Source organism: Helianthus annuus, chromosome 15 (genome assembly GCF_002127325.2).
Source record: "Helianthus annuus cultivar XRQ/B chromosome 15, HanXRQr2.0-SUNRISE, whole genome shotgun sequence".
NCBI lineage: Eukaryota > Viridiplantae > Streptophyta > Magnoliopsida > Asterales > Asteraceae > Helianthus > Helianthus annuus.
In genome coordinates, this window is record NC_035447.2 from 95,700,470 (window position 1) to 95,712,029 (window position 11,560).

Sequence of the window (11,560 nt, forward strand, 5' to 3'; positions counted from 1 at the left end):
CTTAGGCTCTAGATTTAAAATTGTAATATATTAATAATTGAATATTTTTTTCTGTTATAATTCATGCAGAAAAGGTTGTACCTACACATGGATAATATAGGGGTTTTTTACTCATGGTTACTTAGTAACTTGCTCGAAAAAAGCTCACTAAAAATCGATTTGTTTATAAATAAGTCGAGTCGCCAAAATAAGCCTGGCTCAAAGTTAATCCGAATTTTAATGTTTACAAGTTATAATCCATCCCCATTTATAGATAAGCCCACATAAATGTTCCATTGGCCCACAACCACCCTAATATCAATCCAAATATTAAATCTAATATTGTTTCTTTACGTAAACATTAATAGCCGAGCTGGCTTGTTTAACTTCAAGCCCGAGCTAAAGCTGACTTGACTCAAGCAGCCCCAGGATAACGTATGCTGACTATGCTCCCTTTCAAAGATCAACATGATCAACAAACACATAAAACAACAATTTCCATAACAAAAACATCATCGAAACCGTCTCGATTCTTTGTGACAAAACAATACCTGAGAAGACCTAGAGTCGAGCCTCAAACTCGCATCCTAAATCTACATTTGAAACAGGTACTGAACCCGACAAACACCAGAAACATAACAGTACTCGTGTTATAGATATGGTGCGATTGATGGGATAAGTGTATTCAGTGCATGCTCGGGCGAGGTGCACGTGGTCGAACCGGAGTTTTAGAAGGGCTAACCCTGCATCATCATAAAAAAAGAATTATGTATTACAAAAACTGAAAATTGAAAATGGGGAAACAACAGGCACAATTACCTTATGGGCAATGATCCCAATACCGCACCACTACAGTTTAGTGCTGCAATGGCACTCTCAGCCTGCAAAATTAAACACGAGCTGAATAAAACCGAGGGGGCGTGACCAAAAGTGAGCTAAATACAACAGAGGGGCGTGACCAAAAGTGAACACTAGCGTAAACGAACCGAGCTGAGCCCGAGCCCGAGCCCAAGCTTGAGCTTGGCTCATTTAACTTACGAGAGCGAGAGCTCACAGGTTCTCGGCTAGCGAGTGATATTTCAAGCCCAAGCTCATGTAGTTTATTATTTATTAAATAACTTTTATAAATTTATAATTATTTTTATAAATTAATAATCACAATTTTTATATATTCTTTAGTTATTATTATCATAACTTTATGCATAATAATAGTTAATATATAAATGCATAAATTATAAATATTAAATAAAAGTTGTCTAAAAAATATGCTTGTTTAGGCTCGCAAGCCTACTTGAGCTTGATAAGTGAAGCATAGGCCCATATTCGTTTATTAAACAAGCTTATTTTAGGCTTGAGCTCAGTCTCGTTTAAGCTTGGCTCGATTCCAGCTTTAGCGAGTCGCTCTCACGTAGCTCACGAGCAACTTGGCTCGTTTACCCTTGTAATAACAACAAAATTATTGATATAATTAATTCTGATTAACAAGACTTCCTTATTTTATCAACATTTAGGTGTATCTAAGATGTTTAAACAAGCGCGACGAGCATTTTTAACAAACAAAACCAGCTAATGAGTCTAGAGAAATATTACCATCACGAACTCCACAAAGGCGATACGAGTTAAATGATTATAGTCTCCTAGCAACCTCAAACGGTAAACCTATAAAACAATAAAATACAAATAAGAATCAAAGTCGCAAAATGAATTCGGATATTGTATAAATGCGTTACACATAACCCACAAACCTCTCCACAAAATGATTCAAAAAACAGTTTCACATCTGCCTGCGTAACCTGCTTCAAACAAAATAAAGATCACACATATCATATATGCATGCACCCATAATAAATTAACAATTGAGTAAAGTACACGGATGGTCCCTGTGGTTTACCAAAATTTTGGATTTGCTCCCTGTCCTTACAAAAGTACACGGATGGTCCTTGTGGTTTGCTCTTTGTAACGTATTTAGTCCCCAGCCAACAAATCTAAAGGTTTCAGCAAGTCCAAGTTAGGGACCAAATGCGTTACAAAGTGCAAACCATAGAGACCATCCATGTACTTTTGGAAAACGTTGAGGACTAAATGCGTTACAAAGTGCAAACTACATGGACCATCTGCGTACTTTTGGCAACCTAGGGACCAAATCCAAAATTTGGTAAACAATAGAGACCATCTGTGTACTTTACTCTTAACAATTAAATATACATAAGAAAATGAAAAATCCTCTAAACTACCTTCTTGTCAATGTTGGTACAATAGATAGTTCTTGCACACATTTCTCTTTCATCTTCCGACTAAACACAAACGAAAGCGCAAACGTAAGGGATTTAGCAAAACCATTAATCATACATTTGTAAAGATTAATATCCTTAAAGTTGCAAAGTAAAAGAAACTCACTCGGGGCAAAAAAGTCGGATTTACGGGCGCAATTGCGGTTTTTGAAGGAAGAACCCTAACTGGATAGTACCCAAGCATCGTTCCAGCAAGACTTAACGCATTCCTTGCACCCTCTATAACCACATTACACACACATGATGTAACACAATACACTGATTATGGATATTTGATAGAGTTTCAAAGGTTATATCGCGTACCCTCGTCAGTAAACTCAATGAATGCAAAACGAAGAACGGAATTCGGGTCACCACATATACGACAATCCACAACCTAAATTTATCAATCAAACAACTGGTCATAAATTCATAATCATAATATATCACTAATAAAAGTGCATCATGTAGCATATTTACCTGTCCACAATTGATGAAGAGGCCAGCAAGTTGTTCTTCGGTTACCTGAATTCAAAGGGATTGATGTTACAAAACTAAGGCAACTTTCTACCCGATCATTATTCATGCAGTTGATATCGTGACGCAATATATCACCCGATATATCGGTTATCGGTCCCCTGATGAGATATTGGTGCAGAATATCGGTATCAATATTATCGGCGATATTGACCAATATTTGACCGATACATCACCGATTTTCCCGATATCCGTACCTTTCTTCTTAGTTCCACCATTCGTCTTTCTTCTTATAGCTGCTACTAGTGTTTTAAGTCTTGATTGTTAAATGTTAGTCTTTTAAGTGTTGATAAGTTCCTACTTGCTACAATTGTTAGTGTTTTGCAAGTTGCAAAAGTTAATTTATTAAGGGTAGGAGAGTATACTGAATTGTTTGTGTTAAATTGCTACAGATATGAATTCAGCATGATATTAAAATTACCGATATCCCACCGCAATTACCGATATCTCAAATATCGGTCCTTGACCGATATCCGATTTTTTACAAAGCTACCAATGACAACACATAGCTACAAAAATCAAGAAATCGTGTACTGCCGAAGAGACACCACCCTAATTACTATACACCAGCCCACTTCTCACATCATATGGGCCATATGTAAGGGCGAAAAAAGGTACGTGTATGGGTTTGTCAGTGGTCACATTAGTCATTTCTTTTTTAGTCAAAACAGCATATGGGTCGGACCATATAAGTTGGCCCTCATACAACCCATATGGCCACTTTTCACCATATCATACGACTCATATGACATGTCAGACGTCAGTGGTGTTAGTACAGCACTGCCCAACAAATAATGTTCACCTGCTGATCGATATCGGACACATGAACAGTTCTCCTGATCACATCCTCCCTCTGTGCCATGTTAGTTCGATTATTCATCCTCCGTTTCCGATGAGCAAACTCACCCTTCTTCTAACCATAAATGTCACAAACCCAAAACACATAAATTCATCATCAAACAAAACCAAAAAAAAAAAAACAAAACCAAAATCAACCATACCCTTCTAACAGAACCCCCATTAACATTCCCAAAAGGGCTTTGATTCTGATTACTCTGCAGCCCAAACTCATTAACCACAGAGTACCCGAACGGAGGCTGCACAACTAACGGCGCCGTGAACTTATTAACAGCAGCAAGTGACGGAGGCACAAATTCTTCAGCCAAAGGGTTCAATTTCGACAACATTTCAGCCAAATCCCTCATTTCTTTATCAAAACCCTGATCACGATCACGATCATTCATACCACCATTTCCATTAGAACCCATCATCATCTTACTACTCTGATGAAAACCCTTTTGGGGTTCGTATTCATTCGCCCTAGAAATTAATGATTTTGACTGATCAAGATCCTCTGATTCGACCCGATTGTTGTTGTTCGACACAAGAGTCATGATTGCCGACTGACACAGTTATGTTTTGCGAATTGAGCTGAATTTGTAGATAAAGATACAAGATTTGAGTATTGTTAAAAGGGAAAGTGAATGTAAATGAAAGAAAGACGATGATTATTACCTTACCTGTGTGAAATGGAGTGTTTTTAGATCATTGAACGAATGAAACTTGAAGATTGTCTTGAGAGAGAGGGGGTTGCATCACTTGCATAAATTGGAGCAAAAATAGTGTGATTTCTTTTTGGGAATAAATGAAGCACATTTTTCCTAATTTTTGTATTTGTTGTTGTTAGACTGGTTTTTGTTTTGTATATTAGTATTAGGACATGACACAAATGATCCAAGAATTTTGGTAACATAAATTGTTTCTATTTTAGTAACACAATTTTTGGTATACTCAAACTATATTAATCTTAAATATGTTAATACGTTTTTTTGTAAATAAAAACACAGCGAATGGACCACCGGAAACCTATCCCGGAATCCATTCAACGGTGAATCACAAAATTCTACGTCACCAATCTTCCGGATCGGTGTAGCGACAATGACTTAGTTGGGTTCGTTCGGGAGTTCGGGTTGATTTTCAACAAAAATATAGCAAGGAAAAGGGATAGATTCGGGAACAGATTTGGTTTTGTGTCAATGCTGGATGTCAAGAATAAGAGACCGAGAAAAGCCTAAATACGATTCCTTTAAAGGTTAACATTGCTAAGTTAGCGTTAGAAGATGGCGAGATCCGTGAAGATGTCAGGAAGGTGAATACACAAGAGGAAAATTATATACGGAAGGGGAATGTGGGCGTCGGCAATGTGCATGAGAAGGAACAACCGACACATACTGGAGGCCGAACGTTCAGTGATATCTTGATGGGGAGAAACGGCAACAAAACTGATCAGCGGGTAGTCTATGTTGATCATAGTGTCAATGCCTTTTCTAGTTTGTATGGGAAAGCCATTGTGGCGAGTATGATTGACTTGGATGCTTTAGAAAACATCAATGATATTTTGAAGACAATTAGTCCATCAGGAGGTAAGATTCAATTTTTGGGTGGGTTGAAGGTTTTATTATCTTTCAAAGATAGTAAGAATGTGGTGGAAGCGTTGGGGGCCGCTAGAAACATTTCGGGTAGATTTGCAAATCTGGAGATGTGAGAAGGGCAGGCGGTGCCTTGTGATCGCCTTGTCTGGTTAAAAATACAAGGTATTCCCTTGAATCTTCTCAAGAACGAAGTAGTTGATGCTGTCGGTGGCCTGTTCAGTACGATAATTCACAAGGCGAACATGTCGGAGGATGAAAAAAGACTTTTCGTTCGAGTACGTTGGTGTATTAATCGGGAATGGTAAACGAGTTGCGGAGGAGGTGATAATTCAGTGGCAAGGGAATCACTTTCCGGTGTGGGTTATGGAGGAAGCTGATGATTGGTTACCGGAGTTCCTTAAAGGCGGAAACGACAATCTTGAAAAAGATAATTGGAATGATGATAAGGAGAAGGAAAGGGTCTTGGAAGAGAAGAGTGATACTGGCTCGGAATCTTTTCAGTCGGAGTCTGAAGGGCTGCCGGGGAACATGGGTACTACCGACGCCGGAGTAGGGAAGTCGGTTGAAAGTGGTCAAAGGGGCATTAATAAGGAAACCGAAATTAATAGGATTGAGTATAATTTCCCTTCATTGCAGAAACCATTATATGAGGAAAGGAGTAATGATTGCCAATTTGCGTCGGGTCCCATTTTTTGCTTTGATAATTTTAATGAATTGGAGGGTGGTTTCTCAGCAGGTAACCATAAAGTTACAAAAAGAAAAAAATTCAAAAAGTGGGTTGTTGTGGGGCGGCCTAGTAACTATTTTTCAAGTAGATCAAATGGAGTGAAAAAGAGGAAACGGGCCAGGACTAAATATCCGTTTGGGCTTAATGACGTGTTGGGTATTGATGATGAGTCTGACTCCATTATGTCTGACCAAGTCAGTGAAAGAGATGGGGAAAAAAATTCAGATAATGAGGGGCTTCACAGCTCATTGGTTAATGGAGGTAGTCATTTGGATTTGAATAATCAACCGATTGAAGAACATGGAGTATCGCAGGTGGCAAATAATACAACTGATGGTCCGGCTATTGGGGAGGAGGCCGAGATCTTGCTGAATGAGGTGACCGTGGGTTCCGATGGTGATCCAAAGGTAATAACTACGATCGTGATGGGAGAAAAATTGGGTGTCAGGTTGTCTTCATTTGATAATTTGGTGAAGGATTCTATTGTCCAAGAAGGCGTACAACTAGGTACGTTATGAATCTGTTATCTGTGAACATTTGTGGGATTGGGGTTACTGGTAAACCGGGTCAGATTAAAAGGTTAAAGATGGAATTTGGGGTGTCCTTTTTGGCTATGCCAGAGACTATGTGTGCTGATACGCAGGTTGCTTCTTTATGTAATTTTTGGGGTGGTTTAGGCTTCGAATCGAACTGGGTAAATTCGAACGGCAGATCAGGTGGTATTGTTAATCTTTGGGATCCTAAAGTGTTCCGCAAAGATAGTTCGATTATGAATGATAATTTTCTATGGGAATACTCGGATTAATGTGGTTAATGTATACGCGCCTCAAAACAATGTTGAAAAAAGAATTTTATGTCAGGAGATTATTGAAGTTATTCGGGCGGGTCAGGGGTGGTGGATTGTTTTGGGGGATTTCAATGCAGTGCAATATGCACAGGAGAGGAAGAATTCTTTTTTTGACCCGGTTTGTGCTAGAGATTTTAATGAATTTATTGATAAGGCCGAGCTTAAAGAATACAATATGAGGGGTATGAAATATATGTTTTTGGCCAGCAGAGGAGACGTATGTAAATTCAGTAAAATCGATATGGTTTTTGTTTGTTCTTGTGACAACTGTCAAAATTCCAGGTATCCGTACAATTATTAAACAGTAATTAGGACTTAATGACTGTGATGATTTATAATTAATGACTTGAATTGCTTTCTGATTATTGTTATCATACATACATGTGCATCATATATTGCAAATGACATACCATTATTGCATGCAAACTCTAATGATTCAAATGATGCACGAAACAAAGGTAGCACAGTTACCAGATAAATCAGAAAAATGCTGACGGAGTTCAGTACATAGACAGACATGGTATTGAGACACAGAATGAGCCAGAAACCAAGAGTTACACTAGTGTAGTGTGTAGGAAAGTAAGGATCACAAAACTGCCTTCCTAGTGATAGTTTAAGTGCCGAAAAGTGCCTGAAACTCACTTAAATTGCTGAATTCAGCAAAGATCAGCATTTAAACACTTAAATATCATGCAAAAATATGGTTAAATGGTCCAGAATGCTTTCCTAAGTGTCGGGAATCAAAACTGTTACAAAAGGTAACATAAACCACACTAAACTGCATAGTTTAGCACCTTAACGAACCGGTAACCAACCGAACAACCGGACACTACCCGAAACACCAAATTTTCACTAGAAGCATTGTTTTACCATTACCAAGCTAGTTATGGTCCCCGAACATCTTAACACACTATATAACATAATAGTAACTAAACACCTAACCAATATACTTAGATTTCAACTATATAACCTAACTTAACATTAAGCCCTAATCTATACCCCCCCCCCACTATTCTCGGCCAACATGCATGGCCCACACTTGGATTTCATTTCAATTGTTTATTAGATTGTGTCCCTAACTTTATTAAGCATAAGAACCAATGGACTTCAAGGGTTGATGGATTATAAGTGAAACTCTAAGATCATAACCTCATCATTCTCACACTTAACACTTCACTCAAAACTCTCTCCCTCTCCCTCTTTGGTCTCGGCCGAACACAACCACCCACACCATCACCTTCATCAATCATCTTTCATCCATTCCATACATATACAAGGGTGTAAGAAGCACTATAAGGAAGCTAGGAACTCTTGGAAGTTGAAGGACCTCTCATACAAGCTTTTATCCACCTCTTCTTCATCTTGTGATCATCCCTAGCCTTGAGCTAGTAGTAAGATCATCTCCATACATTTTTACATCTTATTTTGTTGGTTAAAAGATTATACAAGTTGATAATCTTGAAGAACACTATGAATCTTGAACATGAAACTTAAACATAAGACTAAAATCATAAGAAATCATGTTGTTTAAGTGTTGTTATGCTTGTTGATTGTTGATTGCTCATGTTATTGATGTTAATCATCATGTGATCTTGCTAGATGGTGATTAAGGACATAATCTAGCAAGATGAGAGGATGATTATGTTGTAGATCAATAGATCATCCTTGTGTAAATCATAAACTTGAAGTGTAAATTGTTTTTCTTGTAAAATGATGATCAAAGTGAATATAAAGTCTTGTAAATCTATGATTTCAAGAATGATTTTTCAAGAAACAAGTTAAAAATACAAGATTTACATAAGCTTGGTTCTTAAAGAAATTAACCATATTTTTGGTGGTTAATCAAGTGTAGAAATACATATTTAACAAGAAAAACTCAAGAAGAGATATTTTTAGAAAATTTATTTACAACACTAGTAAGTTACTACAAATTTTTATAAAGTTTCAAGTTCATGAAGTAGTGATTAATGCTTGATTTTGGAAAATTGGTAAGTGTTGATTGGTTTATTGTTGATTGTGGTGATTTATAAAAGAAAATGATATGCTTTGAAAGCATGGAACCCTCCATTTTTAAGGGGAAACTATGGCAAAATTTTTCTAGAAATTAAACACTTAGAAAAATATTTTTAAACAATATTTACAAGTATATTTTAAACCATAAATTTTCATATAAAGTTTGCCATAATTTTTGTTACAAAAATTATAAATATTGGCGGTTGGTTTTGATAATAAAAATGACTAAATATGTATTTAGGAGAATATATATTTAGATGTCACCATGTGTGTGATTATTTGTATATTATGTGTATTAGTTATAATATTTTAGGACTTGAAATAATATAACTCACCAAAATACCAAGAAATTACAATCCAAAATATTACCAAAAATTCCAAGAATATGAATATATAATTTATACCCAAAATATTGGATAAACCGAACAAGGAATATAACTCACAAAAATATTCCGGAATTTAATTCATAAGTATATTTGGGTACATGGTATTTTGGGCACCAAGGTAAATAAAAATATGTGTGTTTTCTTGAAATTATTAAGATGATATATTATTTTTGCGAGAAAATATATATTTTCTTAAATGAACTTGGAACATATTATTTTTGGGTGAAAATGGATTTATAAATATTTTCTAAGTTAAACTTGAAAATATATTATTTTTATTATTTGTGACGTTTATATGAAAATATAAATATTTTTGCCAAGGTAAAAATTATAAATAATTTTTCTACGTAATATTTCTTAAAATATATATTTTGAGAATATATATTTATTAGAAATAATATTCCGGAAAAGTTAATACAAAAATTAAGTATAAGATACTTAATTAACACAATAAAAATACGTATCCTTGTACGTATAAATACACACCAGATTACGCCATCGATACTTGGCAAAAATACGTAAGGTTAAGAATACGAGTATAAATACACCCATCCTTGGGAAATTATACATGTACAAATACATAAATGTGACAAGTTAAAAATATATTATTTTAACTAATATTACAAAATTCATAAATATAATTTAAGTTAAAATATTTAATTATTTTAACAAATAATTATATAGCTTGGAATAATATTAAAGACACAATGAAACGTAACTCAAAGACACTAATTAATACTAAGTCAAGGCACGACCCGCTTGCCTAATAAACCGTAGTACGTTGTAGGTAGTCATGCACACGAGTAGCAGCTTTGGGTTACATTTGGATATGAAGAACGCAAGATTGTGAGTTCATGTCCCCATTTTCTTTTAAATGTTTCAGTTTTATAACTTCGGGGGTGAAGTACATGTTACAAATTGTTTACAAACGTTTACATATGGTAGGGTTAGCTAAGGAATGCACTGCTAGATCATGTGAGTGGTGGGTACAACGCTTAAGACCATTAATCTTCGTAGTAGGACCGAGGGACATGAGTGATAGATCTATTTGGGTGTAGCGAGCCCCACCCATGTGGACCGGGATTTGGCCAATGAGGTGACTATGTCTTACAGCCGAAAGCCCGGTACAAAATCTGCTAGGACTGAGCCTTCCTGCATCACGTCACACATATTAATGACCTTGCAAACCATTAATGGATCTGTTTCCTTGTTTGCTTTCATACCGGGGTTTACAAAACATACACACTTACAATGATTACAAAGGTTTATTCGTGCACACTTACAAAACACATGAACTCACTCAACTTTTGTTGATGTTTTCAAACTACATGTATTTCAGGAAACTAAATGTGGATCTGGCGGGCGTTTGGAAGTTTCAAGTGATGTTTGAAATAAAAGATGTCATCCGGTGTCTAAGGGTTTGGATTGTGTATCTGATCCTGGATAAGATACATAGTTCAAAACCTAGTTTTTATTAGTGTCTTTTGTCGAGTCCGTATGGAACTCTAAACAATTTGAATGGTTTGTAATGTGGATTTGAAGTCTGTGTTGGGATTTGAACAATGTTGTTTGTAATGCTTTAAAACTATCTATGGATGAACATCTTTGTTTTATCATATAGTGTTTCTTATGGTTGAATGCAATGATATTAAGCAAGTCACACATAATAACGCTTCTATAAAAGTCAGGGTGTGACAGTTTGGTATCAGAGCTTCGATTGTAGCGAACTAGGATTCTTTCTCGAGTCTAGACTACAATCATTAGGGCTCTCACAAAAATATTTTTACAACATGTTTTCATTGCATACACAAAACGCCCAGATCCATGGAACAAACGTTTTATAAAGGAAAGACAAGAAACACAATGCAAGGTCACATTTGTGGTTTAGTCTGGGATAGACTAGGGAGGATAGAAATGTTTCATGATGGATAATGTGGATACATGATTGAGTGATAACTGACTTGATTGCATATTAAGTGTAGTGGTTAATATATGTGCACATGTTATGATTGTTATGTTACAGGCATTATGTTTTCTTCAGAGAGCGGATTATCAGACGTTGATGATCCTATGGCTATCGTCTCAGATGATGAGATTGCCCCTGAGCCGGAGATACTTACGCCAGACGCTGAGAGTGACCCTGACATGCTATCGGATGACGAGTACGACTTCCAGCCATTCGCGTTGCCCGACTTTGGCGATGATTTACCGCTTGCTGATGGTATTCCAGACGAGGATCCTTTTCTCATTCCTATTCCAGTCCAGGATCATCTCATCATTGGGTATCCCGATGGTGAGCACATCATGGCTTCGATCCTCGATCCTGTTCCTCTCGTGGTCATTCCGCTCGAGGATTGGCCTTCGACGAT

At 36.5% G+C, this 11,560-nt stretch overlaps 1 protein-coding gene across 8 annotated transcripts; it reads right to left on the minus strand.

The window, feature by feature from the left end:
• Positions 1-410: 410 nt before the first annotated feature.
• LOC110937096 (polyadenylate-binding protein-interacting protein 11) lies at positions 411-4,466 on the minus strand. Of its 8 annotated transcripts, none has more exons than XM_022179507.2 (11): positions 4,307-4,466; positions 3,788-4,217; positions 3,589-3,696; positions 2,730-2,774; positions 2,574-2,646; positions 2,377-2,489; positions 2,214-2,273; positions 1,725-1,775; positions 1,570-1,638; positions 799-860; positions 411-722 (listed from the first exon to the last, which is right to left on the minus strand). In XM_022179507.2, the coding sequence occupies exons 2-11, from the start codon at positions 4,178-4,180 to the stop codon at positions 665-667; spliced, it is 1,032 nt and encodes a 343-aa protein (XP_022035199.1). In that variant the 5' UTR covers positions 4,181-4,217; positions 4,307-4,466; the 3' UTR covers positions 411-664. The 8 variants fall into 8 exon arrangements, with proteins under 8 accessions (XP_022035199.1, XP_022035196.1, XP_022035198.1 ...); XM_022179504.2 differs by having other exon boundaries at positions 3,589-3,699; XM_022179506.2 differs by having other exon boundaries at positions 4,302-4,460.
• Between the last annotated feature and the right edge of the window lie 7,094 nt (positions 4,467-11,560).

Coding starts and splice junctions, on each gene's coding strand:
- LOC110937096 (XM_022179504.2), bottom strand. CDS start 4,180: ATGACTCTTGTGTCGAACAACAACAATCGGGTCGAATCAGAGGATCTT. Junction 3,700..3,787: donor ATGGGGGTTCTGTTAGAAGG/GTATGGTTGATT, acceptor ATTTATGGTTAG/AAGAAGGGTGAGTTTGCTCA. Junction 861..1,569: donor CCTTTGTGGAGTTCGTGATG/GTAATATTTCTC, acceptor TTAATTTTGCAG/GCTGAGAGTGCCATTGCAGC.